We start from the raw sequence: 21234 nt of genomic DNA on the forward strand, positions 1-21234 counted from the left end.
AAAGAGAGAGAAGAGATAAATCTTTAATCCTGAGTTCGCACCTGCACTTTACGGCTATTACTAAATTGAGAGGCCAGAAGTAGTTCCCTCAGGCTATTCCTGTTTGGTCATCATACTGTACAGAGAATATCTTATAGTCAGACACGAAGGCAGAAAAAAGCATCTAGGTTGCAGTCTTCTTCTCTCATGGAGAATTTGGTAGCGGAAGAAGAAGAACAGACAACACCATGGACAGCTGACTGAAATCAATACTCGTTCTTGCACGTGAGTGTACTGAGAATTGTATTTGGTGAAGAGAGTCAACCCTATTGCACAGAACCGTGCTGGATTTCATTTGTACCTAATATATCAGCATAAAAGATTCATTATACTTGGAGACAGTTATTTGGATATTCCGTGGTTTCTCTCATACACATGGTTCCATCTTGTGCTATAGGTGATTGTTTGTTTTGTAAGGTATCCATCTGGTGAGAAAGGTGATAGAAACCTTGCAGTCAAAGTAGATTAATTCACTCGAAACACAATTTATACCGTTCCCACTGTCGGAATAAGTTCTTGATTAGGGGTGCTGTCATTTTGTGATACCATCTATCCGTTTCCGCTCCCTCGTCACCCTAACCAGACTTCTCTCGTGTTAATTGGCCAAGACATGCACAATTCAGTATGTTTTATGTTGGTGCTTGGAAAGAAGAACCATCACTCAAAAGTTGTTGGTTCATGAGTGCCCGAGATAGTTTCAAGACGATGCTTTAACAAGTACGGAAGTGGTTTACTCGTCAGGTGGGTCACGGTGGATCCTATATTATCATACTGAAAATGTCGGATTTTGCACTAAACAAACGCAAACGGAATTATATAGGTGGGCTCAGTTCATCAAACTCGGCACTATAGGAGTGTACTACATATAGAATAGGAAAGGGGTGGGTTCTCGCCCTATAGACGGGACTCCAAGATTCAGTTGACTCTGAACGATCTATAATAGTCGATCTCTCTCTGTCATCCGTGTGCGCACGATCTGGGGGAAATATTATTTATTAATTTCGGTTTTTTTTTGTGGGAGAGGTTTCGTGTCATGCGAATTTTTCATCGAATATTGTGTCTCTACTTGCACCTAACTTTCCCACTTATGCTTAGTGTTCTTTGCTCGCAAAAGTAAGCCAAAATTGGAGGTAAATCTTCATTGAGTTTTAATTCATCACATTTGAATAGGCCTTGAGAGCTTTGCCAGAAGTCCTATTCCATTATGTGTGGTGACTAGAAGATTATCAATTCAGGTGGCCATAGTAAGATTGTTCCTTTCAAATTGTAATTTTCTGTCTACTATATAAGTATCACTTCCGGAATCCCAGATAGCTCCATATTATTAGTCACTCCATTAAAATCTAATATGAGACTCTATAAGCCTGGTTAGGTTTCATATTGTTACAAGTTTAATTGTTACATCGTTCCTTTATAATGTTGGGTAATAAAAAGTACATATGAAGTTCCTAACTTCAGTTTGCTATTTGTTATATTATGTTTGTTTGTCGGTCACTATATTTATGCAATTTAGAAATCTTTGATCAACCATATTGTGAATTGAGATAATTCTTTTAGTATCTAACAAATCACTTTATAAAGGATGCTTTATAGTTTTTTGGATAGAGTAAGCACAACGGACTGATCTGCTTGTATACTCCACTCTTCTTCTTATTACACTTCTACTCAAGATATGTTGTTCTGACATTTCTGATGATGGAGAGCATTCCTTTTACGTTCGGTCTCGTGCAAAGTAACCAGTTGGCTGAAGGATTCTCCAACATGTGATAGGAGTAGAGCGATACACTTGGTGCTGCCAAGAATACATTTGTTTTATCCTTTATCAGAACTCCCGAACCGTTTAAGCGAGCGCATGGCATGCCAGAAGTGGAGTGAGGAATAATGGACAATCTGGCAGGTCTACTGAATGGTGAAGGTCATTTTGGTCAAGGATGAGCTTCTGTCACTCATGATAGTTTTACTTGTGATGGCTGGACTCTTCGAGACTACCTGGCAAAGTGGAGATGCAGGGATTGTGCCAGTTGACATCGGCTCATATATCAGGCATGGACAATCATATGGATTTATCCTAGATAACTGTGTCTTGTTTTTTAAGTGAGGTGGATCTTGGTCTGAGTACGAGTCCAGACACACAGAGAGTGAATATATGATAGCGTTCAACATGGCCTCTGGTGGGTTTTTGACACCAGCCATCTTCTGCTCTTCTAAAGCCGTTTTGTGGACTACGGACTGAGGTGCTTCTAGCCGCCAGTTATCTATTTCATGTGTTACAGAGTATGAAAATGTACGTATTATGTTAAATGGGATCTACATGTGTGTGTACTGCATATTAAACTTGTCAGAATTTTAAATTTAAAAATATATAGGAATATTGTATAATATTAAATATAGAATTTATCTAATTTGGTTCTTCACAAAGAGTTAATATATAACCATCGTTTAAGTCGCGTGAACAGTTTTACTAGCGGAAAGTTAGTTTTTGAATTCATTACCTTGCACGGAGTGGACCGTGGATAGAATGGAGAGATGAGATCATGCTGCTACGGTACAGGTGACAGAATGGTAGTAGGATCACTGATATAGAGAGAATGGAGCAAGGCATTTGATGTTGTGATCGGAATAGTATAACCGAGTGGTGTTGTTGTTATTAGTGTATGTGCTGTGTCTTATGGTGGTGTTGGTATCGCAATCATCTCAGACTATGCAATTAAGCTTGATATCACCTTTCTTTTGGGAGTTTGTCTGTTGTTGTGGTGTTGGTTGGTGTGTGTTTGTGTGGTTGGGTCGATGTGGTCTGGAGTGTATGTATCTGGTATGTCATGACAATAGATAGAGCGGGGCCGATCCTTGAAATGGGGCTGTAACCCTCGATTGAGATTTTGTCGCTCAGATATACATGAAGAGCTCACTTTGATCGTAGTTCAATGAGAAACACACATAAGAAATCCAAGCAGGCTTGTACCTCTTCATACTCTCCAATAATATTATGACCTCTGAAAAACATATGTGTGCATTATTTAATATAATTACCGAGCAGCTGCAGCTACCGCAGGTATCTGAGGGTTGTGGCCAAGAGGCGAAGGGTTTTTTAATTGCTCTGGTTAGAGAATCTTCTGTCTGCAGAAACCTTCAGGAGGGGCCAGGTCTCAAAGGGTGATATTTGGTTGCGCAGCAGTTATGGGGAAGAGGCGTCAGTGGGGATAAGAACTTCTTTTTTCTCTTTCATGCATTGTAGTCATGGTGAAGGGGGCATTTATGTGTTATTGCTTGCTCAGTTCGCAGCGTCCGGGGGTGCGACTGTGGTACATATGTCAATGTTGAAACAGAAGACAATCAGAGGGTTGAGTGGTTTTCGTTATAGCGCCGACAGCTGTAATGTTATAAAATTACGAGTGGCAGAGTTTTTGTCATATGATGCTTGCGACAGGTTTCAGCGTCTTCTCATTTGTACACAGCAAGTAATCTGTGTATAATTTCTGTGGTAACCTCATGTATTCTACGGTTGCTTCGCCTGCGTGTTGTCATGTGTCTCGTTGGGATGTGCTGAGTCTCCTTCTAATTCGCTGTTCGTTCTGTGGTCTTCCGGGGTGCTTATTCTAGTTTAATGGGCACGATACGTGCTGCATTTTACCTTACATTTACTTCACGTCACCCCAAGAGCTAGGGCGGACAAGCCAAGAAATGTGGAACACAACAAATCTGCTATTCTTTGCGGGGATGATAAGTCTCTGTCAGTGAGATTCGATAAGGGGAAACTTAGAGTTAATGTGACGCAGATTATCTTAGGAGTTAGAGTTGGCATAGCGTGATTAAGATGTAAAGCACATGTATTATGCGCACGTGCAGGCATAGTATCTTTTATGGGGCAGAAAATGCATTGTCTCACCCCATGATCCAATTGGTTCAGTAGTCAATAAATAATTCCAATGGTATCACTTTCAGCTTCCTGTGACAGGCTGGGCACAGTTATACATTAAAAGATTCCAAGGCCATATTGTATAGGTTCTGTGCGGTTAGTTGTCAGCATGGAATATCATTTAGGGTGTCCAATTTTTAAATAAATTCAAATTTAACGCGAACAACAGGCACTCATTGTGTTTTAAAGGGGTGGATTAATGGCTATTAATAATGAGATTTCAACTTTAAACCAAATATCAAAGTTGGAAGGTAGGAGCATTTGCTGTTTATGGCCATCTTTGGGGAATATGAAACTTGGTTGTGTAGAAAGGAGGATAAAAATAAACACTTGGTAGATCATGTAGCTCAAAAAACATCGCCTGGAAACCAATAAATTCCCTGTTAATTAGCATCAAAGGCACTCAAATACATATTAATCAGTGATGTGTTAAACTGTTTATACAAACTGCGTGTACTACACACCCTTTTTAAATGAAATGTTGCAGAAAACATGTCTTTGCATGTTGGATTGCTGCTGTTTAGCGTTTAGCCTGAAGACGCAACCTGGTTTAGATCGTCGTGTTTCCTTCAAACCAATTTGAAAATAAAAAACCCCGATGGTGCAGCTGCTTGTTGATGCCAGCAGAGGTTTTGGTGGCACTCAGCAGCTGACAGGTGTGAATGAGCGGCAGCCAGCAGACCTGCTCTGTCAGTCAGTTCTCCACGTTAAAGGAGTTCACGCTGACAACCCTTTTTAGCTCTGAAATCACTTTTTTCCAAAGCTCTGAGGTCACCCTGTAACCGGACGCTTTTTAGTGTGTGTTTGTGTGATGTGTGTGTGTGTGTGTGTGTGTGTGTGTGTGTGTGTGTTGTTGTGTGTGTGGTGTGTGTGTGTGTGTGTGTGTGTGTGTGTGTTGTGTGTGTGTGTGTGTGCTCTGCTTCTGACTCTTCATCTCTGTTGTGTTTAAAGGAAGTCCGGTTTGATGTCTGGGTCAGTCCTCTATCCATGGCCGTGTGGACGCATCAGTCTGGTCTGTGGACTCCTCCTCCTGGCCTCCTCACCGCTCCTCACCACAGGTACAACCTCTGACCCCGAACAGGTCAATTTATCCAACCTTTCTTTAAGGATATCATTTATTGATTACTGTCAGGATGTAAAGAACATTTTTACCCAGAATTCAAGGGGAAAATTCAGAAAATAAAGCAAACAAACAGTGAAACTGAGAAACATTAATGTCACTATATATAACTGTTTCATTGAGACCTACCACAGTGATACTGAAACAACTTCAAAGCCTTCATCACTCAGAATTACAGTTTAATTGTAAATACTGTGCAGATAAACGCTCAGCAGCGGTTTGGATTGAAACGCACATGTCCACCACACTTTTATGATGATTGATTGCGAAACACTAAATGAACTTTAGGCAGCCAGTTGCAGGATGTAGCCATTTTCTGTTTGGCTCACTCTGTTTCAGAGGTTCGAAACTAAGCGTCTGGCTCTTCCTCTTCTGATCAGAACAGTTTTCCCTGATCAAGTTTATAGTTTATGTTGTGATAAAATTAGTTTTCTAGAGCTTTAGTCAAACTCTTTTGGGACCTTTGTTAATCAAAATGTGGTCTCCTTCCTCTTTCTAACAGTGTAAATAACACAAAAGTTTAAATGATAAAGAGTAAGAGTATTAGAGTACGATAAACTGAGACTATTCTAGTGATTTTCCACCCTCAGCCTCACACTTGACCTGCTCTACACATGTTAATGTTTGGGGTTAAGGAGCTTGCGGAGGCGATGGAAACCATCATTTTGCAGACGCAGACTTTTTTTTAAGGTGGAAGGTGAAGAAATAGGGGAAGTGGGTAAGAGTGTTGCCTGCTCTGGCAAAGCTGCCCATTGGGTAAGGCTGGTTGTGGCTGCTTTTCACTGAATTTGCAGCGAGTTGCTGGAAAAGCTCACAGTTGCAGCACACGGCATGCTAATATCACCTTACCGCCCTCTCCGATGAACCAGTGCTGTTTACAGCTGGTGTCACACTCACCCGTCATCAATCACCCTTTCAGCCTGTGTTTGTTGCTGCTCTTCTCACAGAGGGCTGAAACAACGACAATGACGTCAATAAACAACAACATGGGCAGTCAGAAGGTCCTCATTGCCCTTCTCTTTTGTTAATTTAAAGATTCACAGTTAGAAGCTGCCCAGTAAATGATAGAGGTTTACTCACATGTGGTGTTTGTGACATTTTAAAAACAAAATGAGAAGAAATCGCTGTTGTTACAATGAAAACTGAGCTAAATCTCTGAGAGCTGCAGCAGTGAGAAAATCACCTCCAGAATGTTTAAAATCTTCATTAAAGCCAAAAGAAAACAAATGCATGTGCAGTGCTTCAGAGAGGGAGGAGGGGTGAGGAAGAAGAGGGTTTTATGAGAATGTGAGGCTACTAATAATCTTGAATTTCTGTGCAAACCTTTTAAAAACTTGCCCTCATCACTGTGTGACACTTTTGTGTTCGTACAGGCCGACAGACCAACTGCACTCACCCTCTGGTGCCAGAACATGGAGGTTTCCGCTGTGATCCGTCTCCATGTCGAGGTTTCCCCCACAAGAGCTCCATCCATTTCTTCTGTGAGCCCGGATACCACATCAACAACAAGGTCCGCGTCTCCAGGTGCCGCCACGGGAGGTGGCAAACTCCCATACCTACCTGCATCCCTATCAAAGGTGAGAGTTCAGAAGATTCTAAGTAATGTAGAATTTGTGTTTGCTTCCTATGTATCTGTTGAGGTGGAAAAGTTCTCTGTAATAATAATTAATTGATGATTAATTAGTTAATTGTTCAGGTCATTTTCTGAGAAAACATTACCCAATTTTCTGGTTTCAGCCTCTCAGATGTGAGAATTTGCTGCTGTTTTACTTTTGGTTAGTCAGACAAAATACGTCTCTTTTGGGTTTGGGAAACTGCAGTTCAATCATTGGTGAGACTGGTTTTGGGTGTTTTAATGTTTACATGACTCGACTCTTCATACAAATCTAAAACTAAATCCGATTAATACAGTTTTTTATACATAACATTTACCTACCTCAGTGGGTCAAACATCCAGGTTAGTAGTTCTGTTCACTCTGTGGTCTCTGATGCCTCAGCTGTCTGCTCTCTGGGTCCTGAGTTTGGAGTCATGTGAGTTTAAAAGTACCTTCTTTATAAGTATGCAGATATTTTCTAAACATCTCTTGACATTCTCTTGACAGAACCTAAGAGCATCACAGCATTCCTCAGTGATTACCTTGGTTTATAATCTATTTGTGACTCATCACAGCGTTTAAAGGCTGATTAGTCACTTTATGACAGTTCCTTCTTGTTTGGAGGTTTCAGGAAGCAGACAGCCAGTCATCGTTGTGGCCGGGGCCCAGTGAAGTTACTTATACTTAAAATAATGATATGTTATGGCTGATTCCAGACATGAGATGTAGTCTGGCTATGAGAGACCACTAGGAGTTTTATAGTGCAGCACTGTTAAAACTAACACTGTAAATCTAAAGCTAAACTATTTGGTGAAGTGAATGAAACTCTCTACAATCAAATCTCCATCAGTCAAATCAGGAAGAAAAGTCAACCTTCATTTTGTTCTGATATTTAAACATAATTAATCCTCATTGCATCCTGTGGCTAAGGGCCTCTAACACAGTGGTCCCCAACCTGGGGTCAGGGCCTCCTACAAGGGTCTAATATTGCTTTTTATTATGAAATACGGGAGAGTTTTACCTCCTGTTGACTATAAAAAACTATTTAACTGAAGTATTCTGAGAGAAGAACATCACTTTTGAATTGATAACAACTAAAATCTGCTTTTAAGGGTCACTAGCTAAAAAGGTTGGGATGCATCAGAACCCGACAGCAGCAGCAGCAGCAGCAGCAGCTCACGTTTATCTTTTGACCTACTTAACAGAAACACGCAGACGCACTCAAACTCTTTGCAGCGGAACTAGAAGCTTTATTTTCCTCAGACCAGTTCCGACTTCCTCTGTCGCCATTCACTCAAAGCATGCTGTGACAGGAAGTTGGCGTGCAGAACGAGGAAGCGGGCGAAACCACCATAATAACCATTAGACATTTCCTCTGTGTTGACGCTGTCAGAGCCTCATGGAAAGCTACTGTCGTACTGTCATGGGCATAGAGAAACCACATAACTAGATGAAAAACTTCCCCTCATAGATCTTGTATTTGATAATCCGCTTATGTTAAACCCATTTAGCCAAAATACCTATTTTTCCATAGTGGTGCAGCACAGGTAAAATGTTTTTTTCACACACTCAACTCACAGGTTTCCAGAGCCCAACTTGACTTCCTCAAACTGTTTGTATTGTTTGACAAACAGTCCAAAACATTCAATCTATACTACTACAAAAACAAAAGAAAAGCAGCAAATTTTCACATTTCTGAACCTGGAACCAGCAAATGTTTGGTGTTTCCTCTAGCAACAACAGATAGTTGTATAGTATGCCTGTCAGTCTCTGTAGTTGTGTTTCTACTTTCAACATTAGTCTTTCCCCCCCTCAGACGGTCCTAACATGAACTCTGATGACAGAGTGAATGACTCGATGCCCAGCATGGCCACAACAGCAGTGGGCGTGTCCATCTTCCTGCTCACCACGACTGCCTGTCTGGTCGTCAAGTCCCGCCTCTACCCCTGTCAATCACACAGGTAAGAAGAACATTATTCACTGCACTGATTCCCAACAAGGGGGTACCTGTGCTGTATAGTGTAAAAATCTGTTTAAAAAAATATTTACATCAACATATTTGTGTTTGGGAGGAAAATAAATCCTACAAATATGATTTCAAATCAGTCCGTTGTAACAGCTAGCAGAAAATATAGATAGATAGCCTAAAATAGTAATAAATATAACCAGTTCAAAGTCAATTCAAATAAACACATTTAGTTTATCATGGTTTTAACACAAAAAACAGAGTAAAACATTTAACAGACATATTTCTCTCATGTGATGTGCAAATGCCACTCTACACAGATAATATACAATTCTATATTGAGTGTAGTGGCAGTAGAGATGTTTTAATTTTATACAGAATAAAGTAAAATATCATCATGTAGAGTTAAATATAAAACACTGGGACCATATGTTATTTGTTTTGGTCAGCACATTAACTTCTTCACCTGTAAACCTGATTCTTCTATTTAAAGTAATTCTCTCTCTGTGTCCCAGCAGCCGTCGCTCGTCAGACCAGCTGGACCTGATGGTAGACGGACTTCCTGTCTCTCTGCCCTCCTACGAGGAGGCGGTGTATGGCAGCTGGGGGCAGCGCATCCCCGCCTGCTCGGTGCCCGGACCCACCCAGCTCCTGTTGGCTCAGGAGGCTCCGAGCTGTCACCAGTCACCTCAGTCAGATGGCAGTCACCGCCCGCTCCTGTCCAGCCAAAGCCCTGACAACCCCCCACCCCCTTACGAGGAGGTCCAGTCAACACATCCCCGGGACAGGATGAGTGACGGCGACGTCCGGCAGCTACATGTTGCACTTTCTGATGACAAGGACGCCTGAGTGACAGACTGTGGGGTTCATATGCAACATGCAGGGTGTAATTGTTTAGCAATGAAGGCACGATTTTGATTGACAGCTAATTGCTGCAGTGCAGTGTTTTCTCTGCAGATGATAACAGCAAAATGATGGCTGAAAAAAACACGGACTGACTCCTGTGCTGCCTGCACTTTTTCCTGGTTGGCTGCAGCTCACCAGCATCAGGACGTTCTGTCCTATCACACGCTATTTTAGACGAAGATTATAAGCTCTGATTGGCCAGTTGTTACGTCACAAAAACCTGACTGTGGAGGACTAGAGTACATTTATAAATAAAATGTTGATTGTATAGTGTGTTGTATGAATGTATGTGGCAGGAGAGTTGTGTCTTCAGGAAAAAAAACCTTCTTTTTACTGCGATAACAATGCATTTCATTGTTTAAAAACCTTTTTATTTAAATGAGATTGTAATTATTCAGTTTAAATATAGAATAATGAGGTTTTTACAGGACAGTGGTGAGATAAAAGTGTAAGTGCCTGTTTGTGTGTGTGTGCGTGTGTGTGTGTTTTCAGTGTTGTTCTGGAGACGTCGTCCATCCTTCCCGTCAGTGACGGGGCTGATCTAGGCTTCCTTTCGTGAAGTCAGTGGCGTGCTGTTGCAGAAACCTGTGTGTTTCCATGGCAACCCACCCAATTCCATTTCTATCTGAGAATTTTGAACAGCGTTTCTCTCTGAGTCAAGTTGGACTGTGGTTGTTGTGGATCTGAAGCCAGCGTGGCGCACAGACACTCGGGTACAAGATGGTGACTTTGTGAAACTCAGTTTGGACCAACAGCGTGTTGTGGTGTTGATTTTGTGTAAAGCGGATATTTTAAAGACCTGAAAATGTTTGGAAACCAAACAGTCTGTAAAAGTGTTTCTCCTGTGTTCATTTATTGGTGAGAGAAAACAAATAATATTAATATTTATGTACAGTAAAAAGAATCTTTCTGTTTACTGACATTAAATAATTTTACCTTTATTTGCACTGGTGGCCTCGGTGCAGAACACAGGTGCTTTTAACCAAATAACAGTTTTCATTCCACAACCTGCAACCCCAGATGTTTGGACCAAATCCCCCAAATAACCTGAAACCCATCAATGGTCAATCATTGATTTGAGACTGTGTCTTTCCTTCACCTGGCTGGTTCCTCTCTGTCACTCTCTGCAGAGTGACTGGCGCCTTCACAGACCTTGAATGTATTTTATGTTTTATTTTGTGCCAACAAATTATAAACTATTATATGGATTGTAATACTTGCATAAAGATTATTTGTACATTGTATTATTGCACAGAATTATAATGAATAAATGTTAAGATGTTTCTTTGCTTGACATCCTGGCCTTGTTTGTGACTTCATTGGAGTTAACATGTATCACTTGGGTTGTAGTCAGTGCTGCAGCAAGACAAAGGACACACCTGATGGGTTTAACACAGCAGATAGAAAGAAACGTAAAGGTAAAGAAAGTGTTTCAGGATTTTTATTCCCTACATTTCTGATATTTTGGAGATCTAGCAGCATTTGCATTAACCTGCTTTACAGGAGATCAGCTGCTATCTTGTGAAAACTTTTATAGTTTTTAAAATGCTTCTGATTTTCAAACAATTCGTCAATTTTCTCATAAACAAGAATCAACACAGACTTTGATACTTGTTGTTAAAACCATTATTAAGAATGGCTCGTTTTTTCGATCCTGCCAATAAACTATTTTTTTGTTTTCCTGACCTGACAGACCTTTCCCTCCACCTGCTGCATGTCAGTCCACACTCACACAACAGTTTAATTGATAAAAAACCTATAGAATGAGATTTTTACTTCAGGTATCTCCAGTTTGAGACATATATTAGACATTTTGATATGGTCTGATATATAAGAAATAAAGTTTTACTGATTCTGTAGGAGTCCTAACTGTGTAATGAAACCAGACATTTTATATTAATAACACTTTTGACTTACATTCACATATTTAAAGACCTGCAGACCTTTATTCTAACTTGAGTGTTAAAATCCTAGTTGATGAAAGAACATAAGATACAGTGCAGCTTTAAATAACATTTATTTATTTTGTTATCACAGTAACTTCCAAATCACCACTGCCCGACTGTCCTGACTCCAGCTGAAATGTGGAAATTTGAAGATTTATAGATTTTAAATAATCTTTTCATACCACCACTGTTGATTAGTGACAATTGCTTTATTGTTTCAGCACACTACAGTTTATATCTAAACATAATAAGTTAAGTGGCCTTCTTGTATTTATCCCAAACAAACTGCTGCTGTTGCGTCCATAAACATGAAACCCATCAATTCCGGTGAGGATTTTTCAGTGGAAACAGGATGGAGGTGATTTTTAATTAATAAACCGTAATGAATCAATCCTGTGAGAATGATCTCTGATTCACTGTCCACTGCAGTACCGTGGTGACACATGATGGTGAGTAAGGGTTAAAAATCAGACTTCCTGTTTTAGTATGAATCCTGGGTGCGTTTGACAAGTTTGTCCAGTTTGACTAAAAGGAGAAGTTGGCTGGACAGGTCTGTTAGGAAATGAAAAAGAGAAGAGTTGGTGCTGTGTACAGTAAGCAGTCAGCTGTGGTTACAGTCAGATGAATGGATGGTCATTGATAAAGACAAACCAGTGTTTCATAATACCAGTGGTGGAAAATAACTGAAGTATTTACTCAAGTACTTCAGTGCAGGTTTAAAGTACTTGTTATGACCCCAAGAAAGGTTCCTTATAGAAGAGGTCAAACAATCTGGATTCTAAGTCAATGTCAGAAACAGAACAGAACAGAAATAAAGCCATGAAAACAAGGCCAAAGGTGGAAAGAGACACAAAATAAACCAGGTTCCTGCTCCCTCCTCATTAGTTTTCCCTCAATCAGACAAGACCAGATAGAAGACCACATCTTAAGAGTCAAACTCAAATCCCATCAGACATCATAACTGGCAGGGGGAGCATTTAACTTCACAGGAACAGTTTCAGTTCGCAGTTACTTTTAAGATTTTTAGTTTAAAACATATAAGACTGTAAAATACAATGTGTTTTATAGATTAAACCAGAGGTTCTCAATCTCTTTGTGAGACCTTGTCACATTGATATCAGTTGTTGGCAGTTCCCTCCAAACATATGGTTTATTTTAGATAAATAAGAGTAATAAATATTCAATATTTCACCCTAAACCTACTGTTGCTGTTGTGGTTGTGTGTATTTGCATTGGGTTTTCTAAATGCTGCACATGTGTCGTCACATTGATGAGGTTTTCTTAATTTGTGTGTTGGACTCACAGTTCAGTCTCCAAACACTTAACACAATATAGATTGAAGACTTTCTCACAGCTTCTGTTGCTAAAACTGTGTGGAAACAATTAGAGTTTAAAAAACCTGCATTTCAAAACTACCTGAAATCTTTGGCCGTTCTCGCTGTCATTCAAGCAACTATTTTGCATTTAGAAATCCCCAGATGATTGGTGGGCGCTGAGATCTCCCATCTTATGCACAGTCAAAGATGAAAAGAAATTTGTTCAACAGAACTTTGTTTTGTCTTCTTTCCTCTCCTATTAAACATCTCACGACCCTTCAGTTTTATCTTGTGGCTCTGTGGAGGGGCCCGACCCTTAGGTTGGAAACCACTGGACTAATGGTTAATATGATAATCCATCAGTTCTCTTATGTTTAACTACATTTCTACATACTTAAACTACATTTAGCTGATAAATTGTCTGTACTTTTACCGTAGTAGGATCTAAAATGCTGCAGTTTTACTTGTAATGGAATATTTTAGTGTTGTGTTATTAAGTAAAGGATCTGAATACTTATTAGATCATTGCTCAATACAACCACATACTGTACTGTGGGTGCGTGTTTGTATGACGGTTGTTGTATTGCTTTTAGTCACTTCAGCTTCCTTCCTGACTTCTGACATTTTTAGTCGAGAATTTGAAGAACTGTGAACACTTCATGAGTTATTTATCCACCAGCGTTATGTAACCAGGAGCCATTTAACTGTCCAGTGCTTGAGGACATCACGTCATCGCAGACAGGAAACCACCTTTTGAACACAGAGTACAAAAAGTGACTGAACCAACACTGAATTTACAGAAGTTTAAAGCAGAGAGGAAACAATGGAGTGAAGCTTTGAAACTGTTACCAGAAAGAGCCAAATGTTGCCCCAGTAGAAAACTCTCCCTTTCAAAATGGTCTCATTGCAAGAAGGGAGCGGCTGGAGGATTTCTCTCCTCAGATGAGAGATTTTCCAGAGTGTGACAACAGTGTGTGTGACACTGATGTTTGTGACACTGATGTATGTGTGTGTAACACTGCTGTGTGCGTGTGTGACACCAGAATTAGGTTTTGCAAACGATGCAGTTACTCAGTTGGGGCTGATGGGAACATCTTCTTTGAAATTACGATTTAAGGGATGTCTTAAGTGTTTTTTTAATATCTAATTTAAACCAGTTGTCCCCAGCTCTGCCTCTGGAGTTCCTTCCACCTGTTGATTGGCTGAACACACCTGATCAGGTTTAGGTAGAACAGAGAGGTTGAAAAGTCACTGCTTTATTTACGCAATAAATCATATGCATCTTAAATCTGAAGGGTTGTGTGACAATTGATGGGAGAGGAAATAAATAAAAAACAAATACAATACACACATTTATCTTTTGTTTTGGTTTACTTCATTTTAGTTTTTCCAAAATATTGGATAATTTAAAATCTTATTAGACTTCAAACAGTTTAAATGAAACCACATCAGAAGTTTAGAGGGGGAATCCCTCTTTTGTAGAAGTGCCGTCTGAAAGAAAAGACGTCTGAAACAGGCCTCAACTAGATGCTAATGTTTTGGTAGAAAGTCACAAACCAGAAATACTGGAACCCCTGGTTTAACAAAGCATTGTATTTATAAGCTTATCATATATTTCCTTGTGTGTAATCTTAATGTAAAGTAGCTACACCTTTCAGATAACTAGTGGAGTAAAAAATGTAGAGTGGAACCTCTAAAGTAAAGTTACTCAAAATTATAATGCAATACCTGAGTAAATGTACTTATATTACTTACAAACCTAAAGAAATGCAGCCAGGGGCGGATGTAGAGGAGTGGCTATAAAATGCTTGGCCACCCCGGTTCGGTCTCAAATGCTGATTTAAATTAATTGATCAACTTATATTTGTCTCTATGCCAACCCCATTAACATTTCTCTACATCCACCCCTCGATGCAGCACATTAAGTCACCACAGAGGTGTTTATATTGAAGGCTGTAAGGTGAATAAACAGGGACGCCGTTTACAGTCAACCACTCTTTGTTTCATAAAACAATGCTATTGTTGTGTTCTAGTTAGAATATCACTTCCATGCCAAAAGCCACTGACACCAAGAATGTGATTTTCCAGTTTTGACAGCGCTGAGGCGATCTGACACTTCTGTTCCTGTTTACCATTTACTGATAATCACCTACAGATGGAGCCGCTCCGCCCTCAATGAGGTAATGTTTCATCTGCACACACATCACACAGCAGCTTCTGCTTTTATCTCTATTTTTATTTAGCTCAAGAATACATACAGGATAAACCGTAGAAACAGAAAGATTAAATGTTCTCATTAGATCAGATCTTGTGCGTAAGGTAAAAGATGAAACAGGACGGAGAAAAACCTTTTAATGAAACCTCTTTCACTGGATGATAAAAAAGGCACAGAGAACTCTGGAAGAACATGTTTAAACAAATGTCCGTTTACATTGAATTAGGATAAACCGTTTTCAAACAGGCTCGGCAGTTTCAGGGTTTAGATATAGAAAATATGGCCGAATAAAAACAATCCTCCACATCTCAGACAGTGTAGTAGCATCACAATATTTCATCGAGCACTGCAACTAAAAAAAAAACAATTCAAACATTCAGCTCATATATGCTGAGGCACAATTTGTTTGCCATAAAATTCAAACTCATACATGACAAAAAAACATGAATACTAGTGTTTAATTACATTTCTAATGAGTATATAAACAAGCTAACTCTACTGTTTGTCTCATTAATGTAAATGGCTTCAGTAAGTTAATCAGACTATATGTTTAAATCAAACTGCTGATTTATGGTTTGTTTTAGTCCACTTTGATTTCACAGGATGGATGTCTGAACCTTTCTGTGATTGATCGCCTCACGTTAGCTTACAGGGAGTGTTGGATGAGGTAAACCCCACCCACCTGGCACCTCGGGGTGATTAAAACAAACACCAAACGATTGTTAACTCTTCAATAAAACGGCAACAACAAGTCCTAACTTTCTGATACATGTACTATTTGAAAAGGTTTAGCATTGAGTGTATAAAAAGACGTAAAAATATGCCACTGAAATAAACGATGCCACTGATATTTCGCTAGTTTGTTTGTGTAATTTGACACAAAAAGGAAATAATAACAGCAGAAGACTGTTTATATGTATGAATGTTGGCTCAAAGCTGAGCATTATGGGAGTTCCTGTGCAGGACTTTAAAAAACGGTAAAAGCACTAAAAACAAAAGAAATGTGATAAAACTGGAAAGCTGCGATAAATTGAATTTAGCTGCTCAGAGAAATAATTACCAGATTTGTCTCAATGTAGGATTTTTAAAATCTTTTACATCAGAATTTTAGCACCGCCTGCTGCTGCTTCCATGAAACAGACTGACCACAATGATGGTTTCTCACATTAAAATCAGTGTAAATGTCGATGGGTTTAAGAGAGCGAACAGCACCTCCCACCTGCCTTACAACACGTCACCCGACATAAGTGACCGTCCTGGTTCAGCTACAAGCAACGAGGTCACGTCCGACCTCACGTTATGGCTACGCAGCGTGTGTGAGTTTTATATTCGTGTGCGTACGTGTTTGTGGTGTGTTGCGTTTGTATGTGTGCACTCAGGTTGTTGTTCTTTTTCCAGACAGATCCGGCATCGACTTTCTCGCTTTGAGTGTAGAAGACGTCGAGACCAAATCTTGATTGAATGGGACGCGGTCAAGTCAGAGGCGAGAGCGGCGGCGACAGGTCAGGTGGGCGAGGTATGAATATGTCCCTCATCAGAGCTGGAAGAGACATACAAACACTGTTAGAGACCTGAGTTGAACATGTGATCTGGATGAGGAAATACACACATTAACTAGAAAGGCACTCAGAGGGCACTGACATCCATCACGGCCTACAGTCACTTTCACATTCGCTTTATATAATACCAAATACAAGTGCTCCTATATCTGATATCATTATCCAGATCAATCACATATCACCTCATATCAGGTCAAGTGTTCAAAAACGCATTTAAGAAATAAGAGTAAGTGTAATGTAACAGTATATGTAATTATGTAAAATACACAATGTGCTCTACTGGTGCATGGATACTTAATGTAACATAAGTGATAAAGAAAAAGATGAAATATAAGTTATTAACTGATCCTGGAACATTTTCTGTCTTAACTCTTGTGCTGCGTTCCCACCAAGGCGAGTAGATTACAAACAAAGTCGATATAAAGATGCTAATTCGTGCTGGGTGATTGGGTGACGCAAACTGATTCCAGCTGTTGGTTTTAGCCCTGATCAATCCGAACTCCATTCAGAAAACAAGCATTTTAAAAGCTGTTTGCTCCTCGTTTGCATACAGACCCAATGAAGTAAGAATTCAGACTTTTTACGGATCACCATCATGATATAATTAATTCAGCATCCTTTTGATCCGTTTATTGACATTAAATCATAAAAATGTTTATTTCAGGCTCATACCGCCGTAAATATAAATTATCCTGCAAGTAACGTGAGGCGAATACCCGCTTCATCTTCAGTGGGAACGCAACATTACTTCTGCAGAGCTCGAATATGATCACCAGAGAGCGTCATGTCACCATGTCAGTTGAGTATGCTTTAGGACAGTCTCTTCTTGTTTACTGGTTTTAATTTTAACTCAAACTATGAGGGTGGAAACTGTTCAATCAGTCTGTAACTCTGTGTGTGTGTTCATGTGTGTTTTACCTGCAGTATCACAGAGTCCCTGTATGCCTCCTAAAAGTGGGTCTTTGTCTGTGAGCAGCCGACTCCGCCCTCCCGGTCCCGGGTCCAGGACCAAATCTGATTGGTCGGTTTCGTCCAGACAGCCCTGAAGATGGAGGTTAAAAAACACGGTCAGAAGGAGGTTCAACACCCCAAGAAGTCAAGTTAATTATAATGATATATGGTGCTTCGTGCACAGATAAATACGGCCACTAATAACCGCTGCTGTTAGGTTCTGTGCTTCCTGACTGCTGCTTTCCGTTAATAAAGTGAAAATATTCTGTGAGCTGGAAGGAGGTTTGAAAGAAAGCTGTGTAATGATCAGCCTGTGATCTGTTTGTATTCAACTCATCAGATTTGGGGGTTTTACTGCAGACAGAGCTTAAAAACAACCAAAACTGAATCGAAGCTCAGTGCAAAATAACTCCCGCAGTCACATCTGTGTTCTCCTCTCTGCTCTGGAAAATGGTCCGAATTGATTCCAATATGTGAAATTATTTTCCTGCAGATGTTGAGAAACATTGGAAAGTTCTCAAGGCAGAAAAATGATCCATCTTCCTTTAATTCTCTAAAGCACTTTGTAAACCTCTTTTTAAATAAAAAATGCTGGATAAACACATTTCTTCCTTGTCCTCGCTGTCCACTCACCAGCAATCTGTGGTTGAGGAGAAGTTCCTCTTCTATTGAGGAAGCATCATGTTTCTGTCTCTTGTCCTGAATCATCAGCTGGGACAGCAGCTCCTCATCCGGGTTGTGGGTCCTACAACAGACGCAGTGACATTGTAAACCATGTAAACGTTTGTATTTTTATTATAGCTGACTGCACCATTTTACTCTTCCATGCTTGGCTGATTTTAGCTACTGATCACACATGTGTCACTGTGTCTGAGGCGTATGGGTACTGTAATGTGTACTGCTATTGCCTTATATTATATACACTTAAATTATTTATTGTTCTTTATTCATTTATTGTCTTTGTGCTGCTGTAATACCTGAATTTCCCCTCTGAGGGATCAATAAACAATTATCTCATCTTGCCAGTACTGCTTTAAGGAGATAAGAAAGTAGCTGATGTTAGCATTCAACCCAAAGTACAGCTGAGGTTGACATCCATTAGTCGTCAAAGTGAAAGTGAGCCTGGCAAACTGAGTCTGATACACCCGTACGGTGGATAAACCCTTTAGCTAACATGGCCTTTCCTCTGGCGACACCCTCTGGACAAACTTTACACTTACATTACGTCTTTTAACTTTCATTGTTGATTAATAATGAATGGTACAACAAAGCTCCACGTGTGCTTCTGGACAATGTCCTTATATTAGCACATGACCCAATCTTAGGCAGCTAGCCGGCTAACATACAGGCAGCAGGGTCAGGGTTATTTTGTCAGATTAAAGCAACAGCCCCTCAAAATGAACATTCATTATCCACTAGATAAAGTCTCAACTTATGAGACATTATACAGAGATAGCTTCCGAATTCATGTGATCATTATTTCAGAAATGATTATTATAGCATTAGTATTATATATTATGTAATAAAAGCTAAAAATAAAACTTTAATATGTGTCTTTTGGAGTGAAATACTATAAGCAAATATCAAGCATCTCCAGTTGTGACCTTTTGTTTAATCAACGTATATTTTCCTCTTAAGTCTCCTCAAAGCTAATTAAGTAATCGCAGACACACAAAATGTGACTTATTATCAAAGAATGACTAAATGCATCCACCTGAGAGAGGGAACTCATACCGTTTCCTGTTCACTTTGAGTGCAGGCATCACTGCTGAGGATTCAAATGAAGAGGACGAAGGTTTGTCGGCTTCCTCTGGCAAACTGCTGAGGAAGGTCAGCTGGAAGTCATCGTCCATCGAGATGTAAGGAGCCAACATCTCCAGATCCATCCCTTCCAGTGTTTCTCCTTCTTTCTTCTGTCCATCGTCTGGCCAGACAGCAAAGAACTTCTCCACCTCGCTGGTGTCCATCACCTCCTCCTCCTCGGAGCTCTGAGGACACCGAACAGAGAGTAAACCATTAAATCAGACAAAGAGACTAATACTTTCAAAGTTCTAGTAAGATTGAAGGCTCCTATTTACCGGCTCAGGATCAGCTGAGGAGGTCGGTGATGGTGATGATGATGTTGGGTTGAAGATGGGCGAGAGGAGCTGTCGCAGCTGTGGAGTGCACAGATCCTGCGGGTGGTCAGGCACCGAGTCTTGAGTGGACAGACTGACGAAGGACAGCTCAACAATATCTGACAAAGACAGAAAACTGGTCAATAAAACCAAAACATTCTTGAACTAAATATTAAAATGTAAACCTTCATCAGCTGTGCTTTGGTCTGTCTCACCTGTCAGCGGCACGATGACGTCTCCGGCCTCGGGAGCCAACTGGAGAAGCTCCTCCGGCTTCTCTTTCAGCTTGAAGAAGAGGTCTGCAGCGCTGCTGGTACCTGAACTTTCGTCCTCGGTTTGATCGGAGCTGGCGAGACACTCACTGTCAGAGTCACGCATGTCAGAAGTCCCAGAATCCTCTGGTGCAGGCGCTGCTGAGTGGGTTTTAGCCTGACCACAACGAAGCTGCTCGACGGAGAAAACAACATCTGGCTGCTCCACGGCGCTGCAGGAGAAGACGGCGATGTAGGAGGTGATGAAGACGAAGGAGAGGGAAAAGACAGAGCAGGAAATAAACTGTGAGATGATAAGTTTGGTGTGAACAACCCACAAAGTGCCAGCTCTGTCTCTGTGTGGAGTCATGTGACATGACCTCGCTGCTTTTTAAAGTACCTGAGGATAAAGTTGAGACAGACGACGGCCTCGGGCTGTGATGTCTTGCTGCTGTAGAGGACAGTCGCTTGGGTCTCCGCCCAGACGAAACCGCCGCTGTTCGCCAGGAAACGATACTGGCTGGTGCTCACCTGACCTTTGGACAGCACTATACAGTGTGGACAGACAGACGGGGACATAAACAGAAAACAGTCTAGTTTATTTACAGAGTTATAACATTTGTGCAACACCAAAACCAGTGAATCTGCTTTAAAAGGTTTATATACAGTATTATTACTGTTCCAAGAGAGTTTAAATGAGTGAAACATCACAGCTTTGTTTATTAATAACTGTTAGCATTGGATTCAGTACAGTTTGTCTCTTTTATAGCTCAGTACACAAACACAAACTCACGTGTGTGCAGGCTCTTGTTGATGTGATCAGAGTCGAGAGCGTGATGAAACTGGTAAGCCGAGCGACCAATCAGATCGTCAGGTTTGTATCCCACCAACTCTGTCACCCTGGAAACAGAGAGATGGAAGAAAAACAGCAGAAGAATTAAAATTACAAACAAAAAGCTTCAGAGATTCTCTCTCTCCTGTTATCCTGAGGACTCGTCCCACCTGCCCTCGCAGTGGGTGAAGCGCAGGTCCATGGTGTGGCGGGTGAGGAAGGTGCAGGTGTCCAGAGGGAACTCCACGCTGGACGGGTGAGGGATGGGCTCGCACAGCAGAGTCATCACTCTTGGAGCAGGAGGCGTGGAGCCGCCGCCAAACGGACGCATGTGACCTGTGCAGTGGAGAACCTGCAGAGACCGAGCAGAGATTCACTTCAGACAGAGTACTGGTTTTTGATTTACTGAAAACAAAACATCCAAAAGCCAAATGTATCCAATGTAGGCGTGTTTAATTTAACACTTACAACCAATAATAATAAATAATATAATAATAATAATTAT

General features: G+C 40.6%; 2 protein-coding genes across 3 annotated transcripts in view; one reads left to right on the plus strand and one right to left on the minus strand.

The window, feature by feature from the left end:
- zgc:152863 (uncharacterized protein LOC562658 homolog) overlaps nucleotides 1–10836 on the plus strand; it is a 15333-nt gene extending 4497 nt beyond the window's left edge. The window contains exons 2-5 of one of the 2 annotated variants that reach the window (XM_035680738.1): nucleotides 4907–5013; nucleotides 6449–6652; nucleotides 8487–8631; nucleotides 9152–10836. In XM_035680738.1, the coding sequence (XP_035536631.1) occupies nucleotides 4920–5013; nucleotides 6449–6652; nucleotides 8487–8631; nucleotides 9152–9485 (777 nt within the window). In that variant the 5' untranslated portion in view covers nucleotides 4907–4919 and the 3' untranslated portion in view covers nucleotides 9486–10836. The remainder of the gene's footprint in view (nucleotides 1–4906; nucleotides 5014–6448; nucleotides 6653–8486; nucleotides 8632–9151) is intronic. The other variant, XM_035680739.1, reaches the window with a different exon arrangement.
- A 4183-nt stretch (nucleotides 10837–15019) lies between these two features.
- The window catches only part of hif1al (hypoxia inducible factor 1 subunit alpha, like), a gene marked incomplete in the record, with an annotated part of 19407 nt that continues 13192 nt past the window's right edge, over nucleotides 15020–21234 (minus strand). Inside the window, 9 exon segments of the mRNA XM_035679594.1 lie at nucleotides 15020–16559; nucleotides 17497–17620; nucleotides 18163–18274; nucleotides 19264–19517; nucleotides 19608–19765; nucleotides 19862–20130; nucleotides 20298–20445; nucleotides 20691–20797; nucleotides 20900–21081. Of these exon segments, the coding sequence (XP_035535487.1) occupies nucleotides 16492–16559; nucleotides 17497–17620; nucleotides 18163–18274; nucleotides 19264–19517; nucleotides 19608–19765; nucleotides 19862–20130; nucleotides 20298–20445; nucleotides 20691–20797; nucleotides 20900–21081 (1422 nt within the window).

The sequence above is a fragment of the Morone saxatilis genome, unplaced genomic scaffold (assembly GCF_004916995.1).
Source record: "Morone saxatilis isolate NCDOM2014 unplaced genomic scaffold, NCSU_SB_2.0 Contig8, whole genome shotgun sequence".
Lineage (NCBI taxonomy): Eukaryota > Metazoa > Chordata > Actinopteri > Moronidae > Morone > Morone saxatilis.